At 44.0% G+C, this 26090-nt stretch overlaps 1 protein-coding gene across 9 annotated transcripts in view; it reads left to right on the top strand.

Moving 5' to 3' along the window:
- Positions 1-25143, top strand: part of RHOH (ras homolog family member H) — a 60663-nt gene extending 35520 nt beyond the window's left edge. For 6 of the 9 annotated variants that reach the window (XR_014143199.1, XR_014143195.1, XR_014143197.1 and 3 more), the window contains 5 exons: positions 7071-7184; positions 7693-8749; positions 9325-9412; positions 18531-18634; positions 19411-20005. Coding sequence is in view for 1 of the 9 variants with exons in the window: in XM_031027003.2 (XP_030882863.1) it covers positions 7894-8469 (576 nt within the window). In the remaining 8 variants the exon portion in view is untranslated. Of the gene's footprint in view, positions 1-7070; positions 7185-7692; positions 9123-9324; positions 9873-18530; positions 18635-19410; positions 20006-22942 lie in introns of those variants that run through there. The other 3 variants (XR_014143193.1, XR_014143194.1, XM_031027003.2) reach the window with 3 other exon arrangements.
- Positions 25144-26090: the final 947 nt, after the last annotated feature.

Below are 26090 nucleotides of genomic sequence, written 5' to 3'. Positions count from 1 at the left end.
GAACTGAAGCCCAGAGAGGTTAAGTAACTTGCTCCAGGTCACACAGTAAGTGCCAGATGTTGGAGCCCAGCCCAAGCTTGCCTGAGCCCCGAGTCTGTGCTCCCTTTTCTTACTCCGAACCGCCTCTCTTTGTAGCAGGGGTTGTCAAACTTTTTCTGTAAAGGGCCGAATGGTAAGTATTTTAGGATTTGTGAGCCATAAGGCCTCTGTTGCAACTTTGCCTTGTAGCAAGAAAGCAGCCCTAGACAATACTGAATGAAAGAGCATGACCCCGTTCTGATAAAATGTTATTAATGGACGCAGACATTTGATTTTCATATAATTTTCACATGTCATGAAATGATCTTTTGATTTTTTTCAATCATTAGGAAATGTAAAAACCATGCTTAATTTGCGGGCCATACAAAAACAGATGGTGCATGTGGCCTGCGGGTGAGCTGTAGTTTGAGAATCTTGTTTTATAGCAGCATCACATCATAGAATGGTTAGATATGCATGCATCTGCCTCTTTGCTCTCTCTTTCCTTGAACAGTTCAGCTTGGGCCCCAAACATGCATGCCCAACTGAGAAAATATGTGTCCTTTGGTAAATGAAATTCAGGTTCCTCATAAGAAGTTCAGAGAGCATATGATCTTCTTTGAGCATGCCCCACATGGACTGCACCCCCAGCTCCACACAGTTTTTCAGAATATGCCTTCTATTATTACTCTGGGAAAAGCTGTGGTAGCTACATTTTCCCAGCCACCTTCGTTCTGAGGTGAGGTTCTGGTGTTCCTTGATGGTGCTCTGGGCATCTGGCTGGCTGGCGGGCCTCGTTCCTTACTTGGATCAAGCTGGGAACTCTAGACCAGTGGCGACGATCTGATTGATTATTGTGCTCCTGGGAGTGGTAGGGACCAGTCTGGGCAGGGTGGCTGGAACAGAGGAGAGGAAGGGTGCCATGCTCCCTGCTTGGCCTGTGGGTCAGAGGAGCAGGGCTCTTGGCTCAGAGGCTTCAAGGCTCAGGGCACTGAGATAATATGAAGTCTCAGTGCTTGGTGGTGCTCCGTTTTAACTCAGTTATGACAGGATGAAATAGGGTTTATAATTAGGAATGTAAACATTGCTTTAGAACTTTGATTTTGGAGAACACGGAGTTAAAAGTTGTTACATGCAACTAATGAATCATTGAACACTACATCAAAAACTAATGAGGTACTGTATGTTGGCTAACTGAACGTAATTAAAAGGGCGCCTGGGTGGCTCAGATGGTTAAGTGTCTGCCTTTGGCTCAGGTCATGATCCCAGGGTCCTGGGATCGAGTCCCGCATCGGGCTCCCTGCTCCATAATAAAAAAATAAAAAATAAAAAATAAATAAAATCTTTAAAAAAAAATAAAACAAAATTTGCAAACCGGCATCTTGCAAGCAAAGTTTCAGAACAAAATTCATTTGAAACAGAGATGATCTTTATATAAAAATAAACTGAGGGGTAGTTGGGTGATGGATATTAAGCAGGGACTTGATGTAATGAGCACTGGGTGTTAATATGCAACTGATGAATCACTAAATTCTACCCTTGAAACTAATAATACAGTATATGTTAACTAAATTGGATTTAAATAAAAAATAAAAAAAAAGAAAAGAAACTGACTGGTGCAGTCAGTGGAGCATGTGATTCTTGATCTTAGGGTTTGAGTTCGAGCCCCACGTTGGGTGTAGAGAACACTTAAAAATAAAATCTTTAAAAAAATGAATTAATTTCCTTCTTTGATTTTGAAGGGGAATTTAATCATTATTTGTAGCAATGAGAAACATGCTAAGGGGAATTACTAAAGTAGGGCTGAGAATTAGTGAAATGAACTCTTGTAAGATGAAACTCAAGATAAAACCGTACTTAAAAAGATGGTGGCTGCAAAGGCGTAACCTCATTTAAAGTGTCTTGAAACTGGGTTTGCATAGGAAGCATGGTTGCATGGGAGATGCATGGGCTAGGGCTGGTGGGAATTATGGGCCGAGGGGGACACGTGCGGCTGCTACTGCTCTGGAGTCGGACTAGTTAGGGCTCACTTTGCCCCCGCCATTTGCTTGCTATATGACCATAGGCAAGATTCTCAAACTCCTCGAAGTCTCTACAGCTGAGAAACAGTAATTTCTATGCAGACAGCAACTGTCTTGTTTACTAGGACACCCTTAGGACATGTTATGATGCCTGCCACACAGGAAGCCCCAAACAAATGTTTCTTAAAATGAATAAAACAACTAATGAATAATACAAAGTACTTGGTACAGTCCCTGAAAGAGGCTGAATAATGTGAATAAAAGTCACAAAACAACCATTGACCCAGTAATGCCACATTTGTGAATATAATCCCTAAGAAATCATCCCACATAAAGGTAACTTATATATACGTATATATGCATAGATATATTTTAGATGTGAAAGAGCACAGTTGTTAGCGATGGAGAAATCCTGGAGAACTAACTCAAAGACTCGGCTAACCATGGAGAATGGCTGGGCACTTAGAATTGTTGAATCAATAAGAAGCTTTTTAGCTAAAACCTGGCAAGTGTGTAGACTGCTGAAAATCAACATTTTTTTAAAAATCTGAGAAAATGTTTAGAAGATCTATATAAGTGTATATTTATTAGAGAATGAAACTGAGTAAGAATTTGGAGTGATAACATTTAGAGATAATTACACTTTTTTTCTATTAAGTTGCTTAAGAGTTTTTGAATTGGCTCCCCCCTACCCGCACCCACCCAGCCAAGGAAAAGATAGGAAATGAAGCACCCAACCCCATTGCCAGATGGGGAGCTCTCCGTGGGCTCAACCATCCGGGGCAAGGCCTGGTCTCGCTGTGGTGTCCCTGCTAGGCTGTGGAGGGGTCGCTGACAGAAGGTCCTGGCGGGAGATGGGTCACTGAAGAACACGATGCTTTCTTAATCATCTAAGTGTGTTAGACTTGTGGTAGAATCCATTTCCTTAATGAATGAATTGGCTACTGCTAGTGCAGGTCTTTTGCCCAAAGCCCTTTTGAGGAGGATGACTTTTAGATGCATCCTCTGTAATCGAGAGGCCGTCTTGGTTCATATTTTTCGAGAAAGGTAGCTGAGGATTCCGTCCGCATTTTGAAATAAGCCACATCAATCAAAGGCCAGATAACCTAGAACTCGCAATAATAATTACTTAATATGGTCATAATTTCACCTTAGTCTTATATTGTGCTCTATTGTTCTGAACGGCTGTCTGTCTCACAGAATAAGCGAGAGAGTATTGCTAAACGTACAGTTGTGTACAAGTACAAACACAAATTGTTGCTGTGTTGGTATAATTTCCACCTGATCCGCTTCCTGCAAGGAAGGTAAGGCAGGTCTTATTCCAGGTTTATAGAGGAGGGATTAGCTCAAGAGGGCTAACTACTTTATCAGGATGTGATGATGATGGCTACCTGACGGGTCGGTGGGGATAGATTATGACAACACAGAGGCGACAATGCCTGATCTAGCAGCAGCTCAGCTCATCAGAGAACCTTTTCAAGAAGGGGTGGGAGTTGGGGGGTGAGTGAAGGGAAAGGTCTTTGCAGACAAATAGAGAAGCACAGAGTAGGTCCGAAGAAAGATCAGGAGGGAAGAATGAGTATCTATTAGTTGGGAGGGGACTCGAGGCCAGACCGAATCCTGCATTTCCTACTGGGTAGCCCTCAGCTTTCCAGAAGATGAAGTGGATCAGGGCGCCTCGTCCCTATGCCCTCCCTCTCGTCTGCCTTTGTCCTTCTGCTGCAGTGGACAGAAGCTCCCTCCTTATACCGCTGCCCTTGGGGGATGAAGCCTCGCTCCCATCTTCCCTCTGTGTGAGACCCATCCAGGCCCCTTGAAGGTGTACTTTCTGTGAAAATGGTGAAAAAAGGAGAAAGGGAGACAGAACTCAAGTTCCTGAGAACTGAGAGCTTCTGAGATTGAAGGTGCATTGATTCTCGCGTGACTGAAGTCCTCATGGGTCACTCAGTGGCCTCCCTCATGATGCCATTTGAATTCACACTCAGAAACTCTTCTGCGTGGAGAGACATAAAATGGGGGCTCCCCTGCCGATTAGCCACTGGTGTAGCACTACAGAAAAACTGCATCTGTTTTTCACCGACAGGCCCTTTTAGGGAGAATTTCTCATTTTAGGAGATATTCCACTGAAAGCAAGCCCATCGGCCTTCCAGAATGACAATGGGACCCACAGGGGCTCTTTTGTGGGTACATGTGACACGCCAACGGGAGATGATCTGTCATGTCTATATAGGGTAGTGCTCTAACCTGGACCGGAGGCCCTCCCCTCCCCTCTCCCAGCTCCATATTTAGCCATCTGCTGAAGGCTACGCGTGACATCGAGGTTTATCATTTTCTTTACTGCTACAGAACAACACAGAAATTTAGGTTCTTGTATTCACTGAGGTAGGTAATGAAGGTTTCTCCTTTGGCCTCGGTTTTAATAGACTGCAGAGAAAGCTAATCTTGTCTCACCACTTTACAATTTGGGAAACTGAGGCCCTGAGAGCGGATTTGATGTGTCTCTTAGTGCTAGAGCTGGCTGGGAATGAAGGTCATTGACTTTTGGCAGCTTGGTAGGTGGCAAGGCTCAAATAGGAATTTCTCTGTTCACATCATATTTTTGTTTTCATGCTACAAGAAGGAATCCCCCCTTTTTGGGCCCTCATGGCTTGGTGTAAGATATACAGGGCAGTCTTGGGCAGAGAAACCTCTATAGTGCTACTTTTAATTCCCCACTTATAATTAATCATTGTTTAGCATTGTGTTTAGTAATTATTCTCTAACAATGGTGTTAATATTAAGGACTACTTACTGTATGCTTGCTGTGTGTTCACTATGTACATATAGTATGTTTACATTATGCCCTATGCTAGGGATTTCATACATCTAAGCATACTTAATAGTCTCAGCAACCCAGTGATGTAGATGTTATTACACTGATTTACAGAGGAGGAAACAGAGACTTAGGGAGGTTAAGAAACTCTGTTAAGGTTGTTGCATAGGTGGTTGGTTGGGAGCTAGGATTCGATTCCAGATCCACCCAAATTTAAAGTTGGAGTTCTTGCCTCGTTCTTGCCTCACCGTCTTCTTGTTGCAGGGACTTACTCAGGAAATTTGGCTTTTACTCACTCAATCTATTAGAAAGATTTTATTTAATAACCAAAAGCCTGACACATGCACATTTTTTCCTAGTTCCAGTCCTGCTCCACTGGCATCAAAATAAAACTCAAAAATGTCCTAAAAGGTCTTGGCTCTGAACCAAGTAATGAGGGGGTCACAAATGCACATATTTAAGTCATCTGAGGCCTAAAGGGCTAAAGTCTGAGACCTGACAGAGCCCCCCAAGGAGACCTTGCTCAAAGGTCTGGTAACAAAGAGGTAGGTATCCAGGACCATGGTGCATGAAAGTGACCCATTGTGAGTCTTAAGACAGAGTCTACCCAAACATTTGACATCCCAATCCCCGTGCCATGGACATTCAATATAGGGCATTTTATTTTTTTATTTTAGTTTTTTTTAGAGAGAGAGTGCACACACACGGGCGAGAAGAGTGGTGGGGGGAGGGGCAGAGGGAGAGGGAGAGAGAGAATCTTAGGCAGGCTCCCCGCTGAGTGGGGAGTCCCACTAGAGGCTCCATCCCAGGACCCTGAGGTCACGACCTGAACCGAAATCAAAAGTCTGATGCTTAACTGACTGAGCCACCCAGGCGCCTCAATATTTGGCATTTTAAATAAATAGTAGTGGAAATACATAACATAATGGTTCCCTATAGGTCCCATGTGCCAGGTTCTGTGCTAAGACAGACTCTCCACATGCTGAATACTTATAATAATTGCATGAAGAGGTACTTTTCTTATTCTCATTTTTATGAAGAAAGCAGGACTCCCAGAGGTTAAGTAACTTGGCCAAGATCACCCAGCTCACATGTCGTTAAAAAATGAATATGTGAAAATCCTGTGAATTATGCATTTGATTAACTCATTTGCAAAGGCTATTATGTCATTAAACAGAGACTATGGGTTGATAAGAATAAAGATTTCTTGGAAGGGAATGGCAGGATTTAGAGGAGTTATTTTTTAAAAATTATGTTTTGAGGCGTGCCTGGGTGGCTCAGTCAGTTAAGCGGCCAGCTCTTGGTTTCAGCTCAGGTCATGATCTCAGGGTCCTGGGATCGAGCCCTGCATGGGGCTCTGTGCTCAGCGGGGAGTCTGCTTGAGGATTCTCTCTCTCCTTCTCCCTCCGCCCCTACCTCCCCCCTCTAAAATAAATAAATAAATCTTTTAAAAAAATTATGTTTTGAGGCAGACCTATACATTGCTTTACATGTGACAAGTCAGGAATATCGTCAGTGGGGAAGCTTATAAGCCCAGATTGTCTTAATAACCTTTATTCTGAATTTTGGTCTGAAAGACCTTTCCTTTATCTGAAGCTGGCTGGCCTGCATGACGTCCCTCGGCAGACAGGACACTGTCTCCAAGGCTGATCTCATCGTCTGGAGCTCTCACACCTGCAGGGAATGAGAATTTATTTGACCCTTCCACGAAATGCAGATGCTGTCATATTTATGCTGCCCTGTTTAAGTGGCAGGCACTGAATAATTCAGGGTTGCTTTTAAGCAAGTTATTTTGTATCACCAGGGCCCCGCAGAATTCCTGATACATAGGTAGCTGTTGTGAAACGTTGGGAAAAAAGAGCTAATTTACTCCCCACAACATCTCTGAGAAGCCGTTCCTCAGTTCGTGGCATTCTTGCAGATGTGTACACTGAGGCTTGGAGATGAAATCACGCGCTCAAAGCGAGGTCATCGTATCAGTTATGGAGCTTGATTTCAGGTGCAGAAAATGCAAAGGACGGTGCCGTTTCTATTACATCTGTAGCCAGTTTTGGGCAAAACCTCAAGAGAAAAACCACAGCAAATTTTTAGAGTTCTGGTGATTTCTTTTCTCTGACCTCAGCATGAATTCCCACATAAGCCGAGGACTGGCTGATTGATCAATACATGAAGGGATGTGCATATATGGTCACTCTAATTTATCCTTCTCTTTCTTGCAGTTCCCAAAGCAGCTGGGATCCATTAGAACCTGAAGCTGCTGTCTGTGTCTTCCCCACCTCAGTGGAGCCGAAGGCAACAGAGAGCTGTTTGAGAGCGAGCATTCAACCCATCAGGTTGCTATTGAGGTCTTTTTCATGTTGATATCAGAGCAGTTGCTGGTGTTTTTATCACTAGGCTGATTTAGAGATAAAACCAGCTTCTGCTTCATGACTGGGTGGAGTTGTGGGCGTCTGGGCTGGGGTATGTGCACAGCTTTCCTCACCAAAGGGGAGAGTGATTGGACAGTGGGTTGGACGGCTACACCGAGGAGAGCCCCGTGTTTAATCAGCGTGCCAATGAGGAAGCTCCCAGTCTTTAAAAAGGGAAAGGAGCGCCTGCGTGGCTCAGTTGGCTGAGCATCCGACTCTTGATTTTGGCTCGGGTCATGATCTCAGGGTCGTGGGATCGAACCCCGCATCAGGCTCGTGCTGAGCATGGTTCCTGCTTGGGATTCTCTCTCCTCCTCTGCTCCTCCCCGCTGCCCCCACTTGCAAGAGCTCTCTCTATAAAAAAAAAAAAAAAAAAAAGGAAAAAGAAAGACTCAATCTCCGCCCCTTCCCCTCCCCTTTCTTTCTGTTGCAGTTGAAGACTGGCTTTTGGAGGTTTCCAATGTAGATCGTGTGTCTCCCTCGGATGGACTGGGAGAATTGCTGCCTGGGGCCCTGAGAACACAACCTTCTCCGGGTTTCATTCCTTGCGGTGAATGGCCTTGGCCTCAGCAGCCCACTGAGGGCCCCTTCACTTGGGATTCTGAACCTGTAACTAGGACTCCAGGCTGGGAAGATGCTGAGTTCCATCAAGTGTGTGTTGGTGGGAGATTCAGCTGTGGGGAAGACCTCTCTGCTGGTGCGCTTCACTTCAGAGACCTTCCCTGAGGCCTACAAGCCCACGGTGTATGAGAACACAGGTGTGGACGTCTTCATGGATGGCATCCAGATCAGCCTGGGCCTCTGGGACACAGCAGGTAATGACGCCTTCCGAAGTATCCGCCCCCTGTCCTACCAGCAGGCCGACGTGGTGCTGATGTGTTACTCTGTGGCCAACCATAACTCTTTCCTGAACCTGAAGAACAAGTGGATTGCCGAAATCAGGAGCAACTTGCCCTGCACCCCCGTGCTGGTGGTGGCCACCCAGACGGACCAGCGGGAGATGGGAACCCACAGGGCCTCCTGCATCAGTGCCATGGAAGGGAAAAAACTGGCCCAGGAAGTGAGAGCAAAGGGGTATCTGGAGTGCTCGGCCCTCAGCAACAGGGGGGTTCAGCAGGTGTTCGAGTGTGCTGTCCGGACTGCTGTCAACCAAGCCAGGAGACGCAACAGAAGGAGGTTCTTCTCCATTAACGAGTGCAAGATTTTCTAGCCTCCCAGAGACTCCGCCCACACTCCTTTGCTCCCCGCAAAGACTCACGGGGACAGGGAGAGCAGGCAAGCCAGCAAGGACTGGTGCTCTTTCTAGGAATGTCCGTCACAGCACTTGCCTTAGGATACCATCGCTGATGAGGCTGGCCACTGGCTGTTTTTATGAAATACACTCTACATATGAAAAGCTCTTGCCCAGTCCGATTAGAAGGTTCTATAATGAAGATTTCCTTCTTTGATTAAAAAAAAACAAAGTAGTCTCCATCATTTTGGACAATGAAGTGAGTTTTTCCAAGAATTCCATATTTAAAGACAGGTTTTATTTAAATGATAACACAATGTCTAGCTCTTGTAATATAATTAGTTTTTACATTTGGAAAGTCTTTCCCTACATGGTCCCAAACACAAACTGCTGTATGAGTGACATAACCCTCTGGGGGCTCTGCCAAAGCCTTGTAGTGTTTTCCCCCATGTAGTGATTTTGTGGAGACCACTTGCCCGCTAGATATTCCTAGGTAATCAAATTTTAAAATGACCATGGCCGGATCCTTGCAATTACTTTTCCATCCACCTGTTATTCAGAGTTGTATATAAAATACAGTTCAATAACATAAGATTCTTTAATGCTGCCTAATTAAAAATTTAAATTTTAAACAGTTGTCACTAGATTTCTCTATAATTATATATATGTTTTTTTAAAAAAAGCGTTTCTTATTTATGATCTTACCTTTTACCCAAAGAAGTCTAATTGTGCACTAAGCATTCCTCCCTCATTCACCAAAATAGACAGAAGGGAAACCTTCTAGGTAGGGAATCAGAACGGAATGGAAGTGAGGAAGTCTCACTTTCATTTCAGGAGCACTTTGCCTGCTTCTTCCAACACCGTGATTCCTAGCTGGTTGTAGATCTTCTGAAGAAGAGCAGGCTCAAATTTCTGTGTGATGGTAAATTAGCAAATTTGCTATTTGAGTGCTAAACTGAGTTGGCATGGTAACATAAGTTATTAATGTTAGGATCCAATCCAAATCGCCGGGAAGGCGTCTACCTATATACGTGTGTGTGTAAGGGAAAAAAAGGTGGGAACTTATCATTTTTACTATTTCATGAATATGAAACACCTGAGTGAAAAAAAATCCACAAATTCCAAGCACAGGGAACAGGCAAACTGTATAGCAATTGTTCAGATAATAAAAAGCTATCAAGAGAAATACTGAATACAGAAGGATGCATCTCTCCCTCCTCCAACCCCGTTATATCTAATAGCTTAAAAGGAATGATATTGCTCAGCTGTTAAAGTTGAGAATAGAGGACTATGTAACTGGAGGGAGAAATTGTGAAGGTGGGCACCCACGTATATCATTTGCTCACCTAATTGAATAAAACTTAGAACTACTCTGAACCACATTTGTTGAAGTACATCATCGTTTTAGCTCAACAAGACCATCGCATACAAATGGTCAGAGAGTGGGCATGAATGACTGCATAACTTATGTTGACATGACCAACCCGATTTTTTAGTTTCCTTATGTGCTCAGTCCTTTACAGCTATAATCAGTGTCAAGATCAGATTTGTGCTCATCCCCAGACTCCTTTCTCCTTCTCCTCTTCTCTCATTCACATCCAGGGAAAGGCCCTGGACCTGGATCTTAGTCCCTGGGGGCCGGGGTTCTCTTAGTTTAGTTCCCTGGGACTGACATCTCTGCCTTCACCCAGACATCTCCAGTCCTCCCGTCCTGTGACTTGTCCTCACCTCTGTGTCACCCGTGTGCCTGGCTTGAGAGTGGCTATATCCAGCTCTCTTCACTGCACATCCAGAGGGTTGGAGGGCTTGAAAGCCGACCAGGCAGGGGAAGCTAGGATAGCTCATCTCCTCTGATTTCCCTGTTGATCCCGATCCTCTCCTCCAACAAAGAACAGTCTTAAATCACTCAGGTAGGTTTTCCTTCAGGGGCCAGTCTTTAGGGTGGAAGGGTATTTAACATGTTAGCAGGAATGAATTTCTACTTAACTGAAATTGGCTGTCCCCAGGCTTTTCATTCTCTCTTGCTGAAGGGAGATGGGAGAGGGGGATTGTCTGAACGTGGGAGGGCCCAGGTACCTGATCCTAAGTGAGGGAAGAGGAGGTGATTCCATGGTGGAAGAGGAGGAAGAAGGGCAAGCCGTCGAGGGCCCAGTCAAACGGCTTTGCCTTCGCCCGGGCAGACACACAGAGAAACACTCTGCCTGTTGGCAGGAACGAAGCTTAAAGGCTCCCCCTGGGTACCCTCACACCCGTGAGAACAGGAATCCATGTATATAAGTCCTCCCCAAGGGCCTGGCAGAAACTGAGGCCAACTGGTGTCTGTCCCCCTTGCTAGACCCTGGGTTCTTGAAGGCAGAGCCACCTCATATGCATCTTAGTGTCCCCAGAGCCCGGCACAGGGAAGGAACCGTAGCTCAACAAAGTTGTGTTGAACTGACTCGGAAAGAGAGGGAGGATTTGGGCTGCTAGGCCGCGAGGTGGCTATGAGAAGGAAGCAGACCCCTCCCAGCCTTGCCGGGTAGGAAGTGAAGTCATTTTGCTGGAGTCCACGCAGTGTATGTTCTACACGAGTGTATATGTGTTTTGCCTGCCTAGGTCCGGGCATCTGTTTCTTGTACTTCAAACTCACTGTACCGTGTTGTAGACTATTATATGCATAGCCTTAACTATTCCAAGTGGCAGTGTTAAATATGCTCGTTTACGTTAAAGAATGAATGAGTGCTTGAGTAATTCATCCTATTTGGTTTTACTTTATACTATCTAAACGGGGCAGCAGAGGGGCATCTGGGTGACTCCTCTGGTCGAGTGTCTGACTCTTGATTTCGGCTCAGGTCATGATCTTGGGGTCGTGAGATCAAGCCCTGCATTGGGTTCCACCTGCTGAGGGTGGAGCCTGCTTAAGACTCTCTCTCTCTCCCCTTCTCTCTCTGCCCCTCCCCCCACTCATGCTCTCTCAATAAATAAATAAATAAATACATACATACATACAATACATACATACATACATACATACAGCAGAATCAAGTGTGATGAAATTAGGCTGAGCAATAAGAAAGCCAAAAGCATCCTAAGGTTCAAGTTCACTGAGCGCTTTGGATGTGCCAGGCTCTATGCTAAGCACTTGAGTGTGCATTATCATATGGTGTATAGGTGGCCACGCTAATAAGTACCATCTTACATGGGGAAACTGAGGCTCGGCGTGTTGATGTGACAAGGTTGAGGCCAGGGAGCAGGTGAGTGACAGCACCAGGAGTCTTAAGCAGGTCTGTATGACTACAAAGCTCTGCTCAAAACCACTGCACCCCACTTCCTCCCAGAGCAGCCTGATTGTATGTATGGCTTTGCCACATCCCATCTCATGCACCCTTGTAGACCCCACCCCCACCAGTCAGGGGGCTTATGTTTTAAACGTCATTTTTAATAAAATATTCCAATCTGATCTTAGTCCTCCCTTTTTATTTTTCTTTCTGGTAATGAAAGCAAGATCCTCCTTATTAACAGAGCACCATCATTTGCAAAAAGTCCCTGCTCTAAGCCCTAACCCTTGGCTTTTAAGTGTAATTTCACAAGTTGATTGTATGTGAAATGGCAGAGATGAAATACATTATGATATGATGCTATAAAAGCTTGAAAAATATTCTCTTTTTCTTATCTCACTTTTCCATCCCTCGGGCTTCACATATTTCCTCTGAATGAGGGAGTGACAAGGGAGAGAAGAACCTGGCTCTTTCCTTTTAAAGATTTGGTAGCAAGGAAGGGCATTGACCCAGCATGAGATCTGTAGGGTTATGATAGGCAGGGGACGGGGCATCTGTGAGTGTTCATCCCCAATGCAGAGAAGGCAATCATGTGAACTGAGTCGGATCAGAACAGTTCAAGGGTAGGGCTTTATTTTTGCTCAAGTTGTATCTCTTCTGTTAAAGGAAAACATAATCATTGGCCAAGATCTTGAGCAGTTTTTCACCAGAAAAGATAAAATGAACCCTAGAATTTAACTTGTGATATAAGTTCATAAAGAGTACTTGATTCAACCTAAAGTTCACATTAACTTTTTTGGTTGATTCTAAAATATATCCTGACACAGAACTTAATACTTAATGGTGGCTAAAGAGCCATCAGGAAGGAGTAAGAGGCTAGATAATTGTGGTTTATTTTGGAGTCAGAAAGTCTGGGTCCTGTGTCTTTCAGCCTCCGTCTCCCTGTCTTAAAAAAGGTACTTATTCCTGGGTGATTCTAAGAATTAGTACAATAATGATTGTGGAAGTGCTTTATGTTTGTAAACTATTGTTCAAATGTTTTTTGTCATTATGTTTTTGTGTGTCATTATGTTTTTGGCAGATTCCTATGCAGAAAGGAAGAGCATGTTGATTAACTTGAATAAGCAAAAGAATAGTTTTGGGATAGCGATGTTCAAGAATTGTGTGTCTTTTAATGACATATTTATATTTAAGAAGCTCTGCTCTTATCCATAATATATTTTAAAAAACTATGAATCAATAAGAAAAAACAGCCTAATCTAAAAATGGACATGTGTCAGAAGAGGAAATATGCATGGCCTGACAATAAATAATAGAAAAGGCACTCAATTTCATGAGTAGTCAGGGAAATGAAAACAAAATCCACCACTATATTGGCAAATAATTAAAAAGTATCACTATCAAGGCTTGGCAAGGATATGAAACAATTGAAAGTCTTATATGATGTTCTTGGGGGTGTCAATTGGTATAATATTTGGCAACACTTAGTAGTGTTGCTTAGCCTATATCCTTGACCCAGAAATTCCATGCCCTCGAAATACACTTGCATAGATTTCCTGGGAAGCATGTGTGAGAATGTTTTTAGCATCATTGTAGGTAATAACAAAAACTAGAAACAACCCAATGTCATCAACAGAAAGTGGCTAAATAAATTTTGGTATGGGCACTTGGGTGACTCAGTCGGTTAAGCGTCTGCCTTCGGCTCAGGTCATGATCCCAGGGTCCTGGCCTTGCTCAGCGGAGAGTTTGCTTTTCCCTCTCCCTCTATTCCTCCCCACAACTTATGCTCTCTCTCTTAAAAATAAATAAATAAAATCTTTAAAAAAAAATGTTGGCATATCCCATTGGATGGGTAGTGGGTGGATGGGTGAGCAGTGCTATAAAGAAAATAAGTTAGGAAAAGGGAGATAGAATATTCAGTAGTTCATTTTTTTTAACTTTTAAGAAGAAGCCTAGATGGTGTAGACATACAGCATCATTTAAAAATAAACCGCGCCTCTGAAAAAGAAAGCAGGCTTAACCTTTTCTCTGCCGTCCTGGAGAGAGGGACGCACATGCTTTACACAATGATCAGTGTTCAGTACCCAGTTCCCTTTAGAAGTGACTGACTTCACGGGGGATTCCAGCCCCTCTGCCTGTTGGGTTAGGACTGTTCCATGGGCTGGATGGGCAAACAGGCTGGCGCAGAAAGTGACCTGATTTACAGCAGCAGGGTAGGGCTGGGGCTGACACAGGCAAGTGGTTTCCCCCCTGATTCTGAAAACAAGGAAGGAAATGACTAGAAGGCAGGGTCTAGATAGGACTCAGAGTAGAGCCTAGAACTTGCCTGCTGGGCCCCACGGAGCGGTTCCAGGAATCTGCGTGGGGCCGGCTGCATGGGCCTGAGAGGCAGCAAGAGTCCTGAGCCTGGGGGCCCATCTGCTGACACCTTTGGCCATGCTGGCCCTTTTATTTTATTTTTTAAAGATTTTATTTATTTATTTATTTGACAGAGGGAGATAACGAGAGCAGGAACACAAGCAGGTGGAGTGGGAGAGGGAGAAGCAGGCTTCCCGCCAAGCAGGGAGCCCAATGCGGGGCTCGATCCCAGGACCCTGGGATCACGACCTGAGCCGAAGGCAGATGCTTAATGACTGAGCCACGCAGGCGCCCCCGTGCTGGCCCTTTTAGATAGAACATAAGAAGGTGCCCCACCTGTCTGTGGAGCTTTTACACTGAGGGAAACAGGCAAGGGTACAATTGGCAAGCGAGTCACCAGAGTTAACCCAAGGCAGTTGTTGGAGGACGTTGCTGTGGGCTCAGGCAACGAGGAGATTTCCTGAGGATTTTGACTGAACGTATTTAAAAAAAAAAGAAAGAAAAGAAAGCTATCAGAAAGCCCCAATAATCACAGCACAGATGTCCTTCTGAAATCCATCCCCTCTCTCTCCTCTTCCTCTTCATCATTTTCTCTCTGCAGCTAGGTACCCCCCACACCCAAAATCCCTGATTCCTCCGGTGTCTGGGTAGATGCTGAACTCCATTCCTTCCTCATTACCATCATCTCACGTATTCATTCATTCATATGGCTCGTGAAAAATGTCCAAGGCACTTCTCCAGGTCTCACTGTGATAATGGCCAGTATTTACTAAGCGCTCGATGCGTCATCAAGTGCTTCGTGGACGTTGTCTTATGTTGCCTCGAGACAATGCTCATTCTACAGGCAAGGAAGCCAAGGTTTGGGAAAGCTAAGGCCTCACTGACACGCACAAGAATACAGGAGTGAGAGCTGGGGCCCCAGAAGGCGAGGGGACGTGTCTGGGCCGCACACCCAGTTACTGACTGGAAGGGAGGTCTCCATCTCCAAGGCCTGGCTGTGACTGTTGTCCTCCTTATTATCAGAACACATCTAAAATTAAGAATTGGACCCACCAGTGTGTGGTTTTCTGCTGAACACTCATTATGTGAGCTAGACATAGATTATATCTCTGTTCGACAAATGGAAAAGTCTGAAAGAAGGAAATTATCTGTTAATCCAGGCCCCAAACCATATTTGCATTATTTTCTGGATACTGCCCACAAACACATTAATTTTTTTCTCCCCTTCTATTAGTATATGTTTCCATTGAGGGTCTCATATTTAAATCAACAGGGCTGAAACATTTTCTTCTGCTTCTCTATTATTTTTATTATATTATTACAGTTGTTATACTATATAGTATTACTATTTATGTAATATTTATAGCATGTTATATGTTATTACTATTCTTATATTACCAGACTCACACATTTGGAGTTAGAATGGAGGTCAGGAAGGATTGAGCCCTACTTCCTCACTTTACAGAGAAGGGGACTGAGTCTCCTGATTGCCCACGACACACAGCTGGTTTTAGGCCGAGGTGGGACTCAGTCTTGGGTGCTCTTCCCTCTTCCCTCAGGCCTCTGGCCTTCTAGCCTCTCTACCTTTGAGCTGTGAACTCTGTGTCTGTTTGTTTCAGGTTGCAATGATGGACGTTTAAAGGTTTGCCCTTTACTTAAAATGTCAGGGGCATTGGTAGGTGATTAAAAAAAAAATGAAAATGTCTGAGACAAAGGCCCCCACATGAAACCAACAACAGTAGAGAAGCAGGAAGACCCAGGACACATGGCCAGACAGCCGCTCTGCCTTGCCTGTTACTAATGAGCTCAACAGCCAGAGCTATGGGCCCAGAACAACTTCGGGCTGAAGGGTCCAGGGGCATCCTGAAGGATGCTCTCCCAACCTTCCACCATATGCTCAGAAGGGAAATCTGTAAGCCAGCCTGGTTGCGACAGGTTAAAGGAATCATAAAGGAAATAAATTCTTTAGATAGATCTGTTTCCCCACATTATAAAAATGTATGCTTACTGTTGAAAAGATTAGAAAAAACAGCCAAGCAAAAAGACAATAATAAAAATCACTCTGATAATCAGGGTTAGATCATTTTTTTTTTTTTTGTATTTATCCCTCCAGAAATGTCGTATACACATATGTGCGTATTTTTACAAAAATAGGATTGCCTGGTATAATCTGATTTCCAATCTGCTTTTTTTTTTCACTTACTGTATTATGAACAGCTTTCAATGTCAGCATATTAATGAATACACATACTCCTACACCGTTGTATAAAAAGGCAGGGTGGTAACTACCCCAGATTTTTCCAAGGAACCTATAACCGCATGTTTGTTCATCGCATCTATGGCTGTCTATGGAACTTTGTATTGGAAATATGAGGGGGACTGGGGAGAAAGGTAAGGAGAGGGGTGGTGGGGGGGAGAAAACCCCCATCCTGCCACAACAGAGCCTCGGATTCGGCTCTGCTTTGATGCTAACGTCTCTGATTGTCCCTGGTTCGTTCTGAAGTTCAGGGGTAGGGGAGGGAGGAGACCGTGAGAGCTGCCTAGCCTCCAAGCTATGGTACAGCTCTAAGAAGCCGTAGATGAGGAGGTGGACTGGACACTTCTATTTCTCTCGCTTCCAAAAAATGACTAGTCATCTTGGGTAAGGCTGCTGTTAGAGCTCCTTGGCTGGAGCTCTGTGTATGGCAGACTCAGGATCTCTTTCTCTGCCAGGGTATTTTTTTTCAGAATGGAACCTCTCATGGGATAGAGTCAGAGTCATCTGGCCTTTCCAATGGGTCTGTGATTGTCTGATTTAACTGCTGTAGTAAAAGACCTTTTTTTAAAAAAATTTCCAATCATTGCAGACCAATACTGTTCAAAAGCATCTCGAGAGGGCGCCTGGGTGGCTCAGTTGCTTAAGCGACTGCCTTCAGCTCAGGTCATGATCCCACGGTCCTGGGATTGAGTCCCGCATCGGGCTCCCTGCTCTGCGGGGAGCCTGCTTCTCCCTTTCCCACTCCCCCTGCTTGTGTTCCCTCTCTCGCTGTGTCTCTCTCTGTCAAATAAATAAATAAAATCTTTTAATAAATAAATAAATAAATAAATAAAAATAAAAGCATCTCGAGGGGTGCCTGGGTGGCTCAGTCAGTTAAGCGTCTGCCTTTGGCTCAGGTCATGATCCCAGCATTTGGGATCAAGTCCTGCATCGGGCTCCCTGCTCAGTGGGGAGCCTGCTTCTCCCTCTGCCTACAGCTCCCTCTGCTTGTGCTCTGTCTCTCTTTCTCTCTCTCTCAAATAAATAAATAAAAACTTAAAAAAAAAAAGCATATCAAATTCCTAGAAGAAAATACACAGAATAGGAAACATGAAACAAAAAGGGACATATGAAATGTAAGTCCCATTGTTTTATTACTAGATTCAGTAGACATTATCCAATTGCTAAACAACTTTGAATATGTCCTCTTGATTTCTGTGCTTATCTTGCGGTGGTCTGGTAATAGTTTGCAGACCTACCCTGCCTGGTCTTTGGATGACACTTGGAGCAGTGTCGATCTAATTCACTCGTTTCTTCTCTGTTCGGGAAAGTTCATTCATTAGCTTATTCATTCTCTGAATAAACATTGAGTAAGCACCTGCTACAAACCAGGCAGACAGGTTGATGCTTTCTGAGGATGACTGTGACACCATGATTATGCGTTTTACTATGTAATTAGATTGCACCGGTCATGGACTACATCAGTACAACATGATGTTCACCAAAATAGCACTGAAAGAAAAATTGTCCCAGAGATGGTCTGGGACAGACCTTTTCTGTGTGTGATATAATTCAAAGCCTCCTCCTGGGAAGGAAATCAGTACTCCTGATAAAACCCTTGGGCGATTTTCTGCTGGGATTCTAATGGAACTGACTTGTCTGAGAAACTAGTCTCCCTTGCACCACTGCCCGCCCCATCCCCAGCTGACTGTCAGACAATGTCTAGTTGACTTTTAACCAGACATTCTTTTTTTTCTGTGTGTAGTCTAATAATGGTTATCTGGCCATTTTTAACAAGTGTGGACCTTTGAAATGGACTCCCAGAGGCCGCCTTCCTTGAAGAAAGGCTGCAATAGAGTTTGACAGATGTCCATATCTAAAGAGGAAGGAGGAGGTCCTTTTGCCTGGGTTTGTGGAGTGTGTGGGAGCTGGTGACCCTAGGCAAACTTTACAATATTTCTGAGTCTCAGTTCTCTCATCTAGGGTGGGAATAACTCCTCAGGAGGCGGCCTTAAATTTGGTGATATGGAATAGAAAGGGCTTGGTACTTAATAAATGCACCGAAAAGGCTCGCCATTATTATGATGATGAATATGGACCCCTGGTCACAGCTTGAAGTAAAAAGCCTTGTAGCACCAGGTTACTGCGTGGCTCCAAATCAAACTCTGGGCCTTCACTTGCTCTCGTAGGAATGAGACTAGCAGAAGCAGACCCACATGGGCCTCAGGGACAGGACCATCTCCAGCAGCAGGAGCCTAGTCCCCTGGGAGGAAGAGGGGACTGCCGGAAGTGGGTAAGTCAGCTGGGCTTACATGTGGGGTAACATTCTCATTTCCCACACTTTCAAAGCTTCTCTTAAGGTAGAGGGGGAGGGAATTCAGCTAGATTGAACCTGGGGCTGATTCCAGCCAAAAGACTTAGCCCAGAGCTTGCACCACAGCAGGTGTGTGATCTGGAACCCAGCCAAGCCTGTTCACCCCACAGCCGTGGGGGAACGCATAGCTCTCCTGTGGTTTTGATTCTGTGGCTGTTACTCAGGTACCATTTATGGGCTGTGCTTTTTCACAACTTCTCTTAGCTTGAGGCTTGGGCCAAGGGGAGGAGGGAGGCTGCTATATTCCGTCTGGGTTGGATTTTCTTCTTTCTGCTCTTGGTAGAAGAAGCACGCTTGTCGAGGACTGAGTCATTTTCCCCCATCCACCTCAATCTCCTTTCTTGAGCCAGGGAAGTCCACGTGTAAGGGGCTCTGGGAGGAGGGTAAGGGAGGGATGGAGGAGCAGAGTAAGGAGAGGGAGGAGGGAGGAGGGGAGATGGGAGTCTGGTCCATGTTCCTGGCCACGTTATACTGTGGAAACTTACAAACTAACAGGTGTCTGCCACGGCCCCTGTGGTAAAGGGAAGGGGAGGAGGCAGGTGAACAGAAAGTGCGCTGGTAGCTTGCAGGACATTTTTGTGAGAATTTGAACATGGCTCCTGCTCTGGATGCACATGGCCCCAGGCCAGCCCACAGAGCCCAGGCAAGCCCAGCACAGGCTGGATTTCAGTCTCCCCTGTCCCTTTGGCCTACAGCCTTGTTCAGTAAACGGCATTCACAACTGTGACAAGCGGCCCTGATTGGAGGAAGACCAGTCCCAAATGCTGTGGAAGATGAGGGCTCATAAGGAGCTAAGTGAAGAGGTAACACCTGTACTTGGTTATGGCTACAAGGTCTGGTGCGTATAAAGGTACAGTGCCCTTCCAGAAAGAAAGCCTTATTACTAGGCAATCACTCCTTCTCATCGAGTACGTCTCTGCACTTTCTCCATGAAGGCATGGGTCAAACCCCGCCTGACCTCGTTAGCCCCTCCCCTTCCACGGTGCTTGGACTCAGTCCCTGTCCCCCTCCACCCCTCCCCTGTATTGCGTCCTTCGAGCTCCCCAGGAAGAGGCTTCCCGGACTTCAGCATGGGATTTCTACCCCAGCCTCTCTACTGCAGCTATTCACTACCTCTTAGAGGAAAACTCTGGTGCCTTATTCTGTTAAAAAGCATTCTTTTCTTTCTTCTTTTTTCACTCTTACCAAATGACACCTATTTTTAGAAAGAAAGAGAAAACAAGAGAAAACAAGATAAGAGAAAACAAGATAAAGAAACATGAGAGTGAAGGAAATCCTGCCTCGTCACACACAATTTTTTGCTTTATTTCATTCCACGCTCCCCACCCACCCCCCCAGAGAAAATATCTAAAATTTTCATCAGATTTGCAAAAAAAAGTCCATGACCCTAAAATTTCAAGAGCTGCTGTTATAAAATGATTCATGAAATCCAAACAAAGAGGGCAAAGGATGTTCAGGGAGGGTTTATTGAACTTATTCAATCCCACTGTCTGATTTTCAGCGAATTATCTAATTTCTGATAGACTATGGTCATGAACATTGTTGCTTATTTTCCTGCCTGGTTTGGATGGCCCCAGAATCACATTATTCTAATTGTTGACTAGCAGGCATCCCATTCTCCAGCTCCTCACCCTCCACGACGGTACCAAAGTTGTGATCCTAAAGCCTGACTTGCGTCATCTCTTCACCAGACTCCAAGCAGCAAATGGGGGTTAACCTTCTCCATTGTCCGGCCCACCCTGCCTCTCTGATCTTGTCTTGCTCTCTCTTTAGCCAGCACCCCCCGCCCCTGCCAGCCAGGCTGGTCAACATACTGCTCACCACCTTGGCATCATCACCATCTGCTTCCAGATCATCACTCATAATCTAGGTCCTTGGTACCCTTTCCCCTCAGTTTACCAGAACTTCCCCATCATGTAAGGCCAGCTGTCTGAAGTGGGGTGCCCTGCCTCTCTGTTTCCACAGCTCCCTATTTCCCCCATCATAACCCCCTTCCCTGCCCTGTCTGTCTCTCCCACTTGTTGGTGAGTCTCTTCAGGACACTGCCTGTGTCTGGCCAATGTTCCCAACATTGCTTGGAACTCGGTGCGTGTTGGATAAATGTTTGTTGGATAACTGAAGCCTTTTCTGAAAACTGTAGCACAGACTCACCAAGGGGCTGTGTTTCCCCAAACTTCTATTATGTATATTATTTCTACCAGTGATTGATGATCAGTTATGGGGGAGGGGGGTTCTTATAAAATACTGATTCTTAGAGCTCTATCCCAGCTCAGCTGAATCAGAATCTACGGGGGTGGGGCCCAGAATCTGTATTTTCACAAAGTTCCCCAAATGATTCTGATCATCTAGTTTGCTTCGTTTCTGCAGTTCTCAAACTTTCTGGTCTTGGGACCACTTTATACTCCTAAAAATCATGAAAAAACCTAAAGAGTTTTTGTTGATATGAGTGGTAGCTATTAATATTAAGCAAATTAAAATTACAATGGGTAAATGACAAAAATTTATCTAGGAATTCATTTGAAGTAACAATAATGATACATTAAGAGTTAACATAAATGACACATTCTAGAAATACAAAATTTTAATGAGGAGTGTACCATTGTTTTATGTTTTCAAAAATTGCTTTACTGTCTGACTTAACTGGATCTCCTATCTGCTTCTGCATTCAATCTGGTGCAATTTGCAATGTGCAGCTTTGGATGCAATGTATGGAGAAAACTCAGCTTCACAAACAAAGAGAAGTACTCTAATAGCCTTTCCAGATAATTGTGGATAGTTTTCTTTGGTAGTACTCTAAAAATGGGTAATTTATAGTTTCTTCAAGGTTAGTTGCAATGTGGAATCTGAAACCATATCAGTGAACTCTGTACATTGTAGAGAATGAGTGAAGTAGACAAGTAAGGCTTTAGTATTATCATAAAAATAGTTTTGACCTTCTGGTTCCCTGAGTCTTGGAAACCTCCTGGATAGAAATACTGCTATATTCCACAACATTCAGCACTTACATCTTGTTCTCAGATTGTTTTCTGTTCATTCACTCAACAAATATTTATTGAGTGCTACGTGGCAGGTGGTATTCTAAGCATTGGAGTTCCGCATCTAACTGATCTCACAACCAAATTATATTGAAGACAAAGGCCCAATTTCAGAGTTGCCACTAAAAAACCCAGTTTCAGGGCTGCTGCTGGGCCATTTGGCAGCTTTGTGCAAATTAGAAAAAAGTCACTTCCTCTGAAAAGACACATCTCTTGGACACACACCTCTCCAAGCAGAGTCCCTTCCTTCAGGCAGACATAACCCTGCACTGGACCCAGGGCTCAGTGAGAGGGGCATTGACAGAACACGGCTACCCCTCCCTCGGCTGAGCACTTTTATGCAGTGAGAATCTTATGCAACTGCTCCTCATAGCCTTGAATGTTTTCTATTTCTCTTGTTCTCTAAGCTCGTGAACGTCAGGGCCAGAATTTGAACCTGGGCAGTGAGGTTCCAGAAGACTCCAGTAAAATCTGTTACCTCAACCACAAGACGATGCAATTCCTGATGCATAGTGGACTCACCAAGTTGCGGGGGTTTGGATAGCAGTTGATAATATTATATCCTCTTAGGGTTAACAGATTTTTAACAAATTTATGCATCTTGATAGATTTGGTACTTCCTAAAGACCATAAAAAAGCTAAGTCGAGGGGCACCTGGCTCGCTCAGTTGGTAGAGTATGTGACTCGATCTCGGGGTTGTGAGCTCAAGGCCCATGTTGGGTGTAGAGATTACTTAAAAATCAAATCTTAAAAAAAAAGAGAAAGCTAAACTGAGAAGAACTGAACTTATTTCATAGAGGAACCTATACACAGTTAACTTGAACACAAATATATATTCAATAGCTACCAAAAATGCTGGTCTACTTCGGTGTTCACTACCAAAACTCTGTCACCAGGGCATTGATGAATCTCTCAGATAAATGACATCATTATCTGGGCACTGATCCTTCTTCAATTGTGTCCAATGCTACTGATATTCAAGTGGAAGAGAACTGAGAATTGTCCACTGATGTTTTAAATGAAGTAGTGACCTTATCAACAGCAGCTCCATCCAAAAGGGGTTGGCAAAACCTTGATTGGAGTGTGTTCCATAGAGGATTTTCTATTTGGGTCTAGCTGAGATGTTTAAAGAATGGGGCTCTCATCAACTTTATTTCCATAGATCTCATTCTTTTGTTCGGTTATATTTCAGGCCTTTGCTACTGCACGAATCTATGCAAAGGCCGAAGATGCATTCTGCGGACATCGGCTGCAGTTGTCTTCCTATGTGGGCAGCGCTCTGCAGCCGAGTGATAAGACTACCTGGCGTGTGGTGAGCTGAAAATAGTGGGGGTCTGGGGGGTGTCTCTCATCGTTTAATTAAAGCTCACACCTGCAGCGCTTCCTGCACCTGCCTGCAGAGCTCTGTGAAGCAGACAGTCCAGCAAGAACAGACAGCTTGAGATGACCAAGGGCCCAAGGATGTGGTTGATGGGGGTAGGGGGAAAAGTTAGAGAGACTGGGAGGGAGACGGGACAAGTACATTTTTCAGTGCTTCCAAGAACCATCTGAGCAGAGATTAAAGCTCTGTGGAAGGGTCCAGGGGAGAACTAAGTGAGGCCTGGCAAAATCGGGCTTGGACTGGAGCCTCTGTGGCCTTGCCATGAACTCTCCACTCTCCCTGAGGCAGTATCTTCAATTATAAAAGGAGGTGACTCATCTCTATGACCGCGAAGGTCCCTTCTGGTGCTCTGGGCGGGTATCACACCACTGCAAGGTCCCTGGGTTGAGAACTATCTTTTTTAAAAATGCTTTTTTTGTTGTTTTTCTTCTCCACAAGTAGGAAAGAATGTTTCAGAAATGAAGTTTATTTTGGACCATGATAACACATCCAAAGGATAATGACATGAAACTGTTTCCATGAATCTTGTAATATGTCTCTTTTAGGCTTTTTGAGTATTTAACATGATTTTCTATGATTTTTTAAAATTTACTATTGAAGCATAGTTGACGTACAATGTTATATTAGTTTCAGGTGTACAATATTGATTGGATAATTCTATACGTGACTCAAAGCTCACCACGATAAGTGTAGCCACCGTCTGTCACCATACGATGTTATTACAATATTATTGACTATATTTTTTGTGCTGGAGTTTCCATGCCTGTGACGGACGTGTTTTATAACTGGAAGTTTGTACCTCTTAATCCCCCTCACCTATGTCGCCCGTCCCCCACCCCACCACCCCTCTGGCAATCACCAGTTTGTTCTCTATGTTTATGAGTCTGATGTTTTATAAATGTACATCAAGGACATATGGGATGGAGGTTAAAAGCCAGGTTTTGGCATCAGCAGATGAAGCTGAGTGTAAGTTCGTTCATGGCCATTTGTTAGCTGTGTAACGAAAGGCAAATTATGTAGCTTCTCAGAACCCTTGTTTTTTCAAATATAAATTGGAGATAATGCAAATACTTTTCATAAGGGTTTTTGTGGGGATTAAGGGGGATAAATGCGTGTTAAGAGCTTAGCAGATGGTCTGGGACATAGTTGGCATTCACTAGCAGCTCTCCCCACCATCACCACCACCACCTGAAAAGTAGGAAAGGACAAAAAGAATCAACATATTTTACAGGTAGGGAAACCAGAGTCCACATGCAACTGGCAAGATATAGGAGGAGAACGGAGTCCCACCTTGCTCATCAATGAAGCTGTCTTTAGTCAGTAGCTCCTTTTCTTCACTGTTAATGTCAACCACAAAAGCATTCTAGCCCTCCTTTGGAAGAATTTCAGAGTGGATGGAAGGGCTTCTACTCGGTGGTAGCATCCAGAAAGAGGGAGATCTTCCTTTCCACGTGAGCCAGAGTGGGATATGCTGGAAGTTGGGTGTGATTGAGACACGCTGGTGTCTATCAGACAACTCAGAACTGGGAGAATGGGGGTCATCCTGTCCTACCTGGTTGGCCTAACACACTGTCCTGCCCTCCCTGCAGAGTGTGTGGCAGGGATGACACCTGGGCTTACTTCCCCATGTACAGTCTGATCTGGAGGTAGAAGTATTTGAATCATGTTTTGTTCTATTTGGTTTTTCACGACAAGGAGGGATGAATGTGGGTTTGGGAGTGGGAGTGAGGGAAAGACCCTGAGTATAAGCATTCAGATTGCAGGTTTTAAGAAAACAAAATTGGGGCACCTGGGTGGCTCAGTCGGTTAAGCGTCTGCCTTCAGCTCAGGTCATGATCTCAAGGTTGTGGGATCAAGTCCCACATCAGGCTTCCTGCTTAGCAGGTAGTCTACTTCTCCCTCTGCCCCTCCCCCTGCTTGTGCTCTCTCTCTCTCTCTCTCAAATAAATAAATAAAATCTTAAAAAAAACTATTTGCTTATATAATAGCTTGTTCTTATGTCTACCAATAATCATTTAAATTTATTGATAAGTACTAATATAATAATGTGTTTCATTTTGAGTAATGGCTTACAGATACTTACACTTTTTATGATAGTATAGTATAATGATCTACATTTTCCAAAATTTAAAATTATAGTATACTTGCTAATTTTTAACAAGTAATTGAAGTTAAAATTATTAATGATTATTAAAATCTTATGAACTTAGAATGGCACTTATATTATCCAATATTCTTTTCCAATCATTATCAATGTGCATTTATATTTTTGTAGAATTGTAATTAATATGTGTATACTGTTTTGTGTACAATGTTTTTTTGTTTTTTTTTTAAAGATTTTATTTATTCATTTGAGACACAGAGATAGAGAGAGAAAGCATGAGCAGGGAGAGAGGCAGAGGGAGAGGGAGTAGCAGGCTCCTCACTGAGCCAGGAGCCCGATGTGGGGCTTGATTCCAGGACCCTGGGATCATGACTTGAGCTGAAGGCAGACGCTTAACCATCTGAGCCACCCAGGCGCCCCTGTACAAATGGTTTTTTACCTAACATTTTTTTCTGCACAAATTTCCATGTTTTCCCATGGTGATATTTATTCTGTGGCTAAATATTCCATTGCCTAAGTGGATGCTGTAAATATCTAAGTGTTTTTGCCTTTACATTATTTCTCTGGGATGCTTTCAGAAGGCATTTATACTTTGATCAAAAGGTATACATATTTCATAATTCTTATGAAGCTGAGAGGAGTTAAGTCAAGGGCTCACCCTGAGAGGTTCATATATGGAGTTGGTGTAAGAAGATATTTTGTCCTCCATTCTCTCATTTTGCTTAGAATATATAGCTCTCTTAATCTCTATTGATAGTCATGATTATAAGAACTATTTTAGTTTGTTCTTAACACAATGATGAGGAAAGCAACCACTCAAGAATGATAATTACTGTCATCTGTCACTCAGCTACT

The sequence above is a fragment of the Leptonychotes weddellii genome, chromosome 2, assembly GCF_054177405.1.
Source record: "Leptonychotes weddellii isolate Sample4059 chromosome 2, ASM5417740v2, whole genome shotgun sequence".
Taxonomy (NCBI): domain Eukaryota; kingdom Metazoa; phylum Chordata; class Mammalia; order Carnivora; family Phocidae; genus Leptonychotes; species Leptonychotes weddellii.
This window is presented reverse-complemented; position numbering and strand designations above follow the sequence as displayed.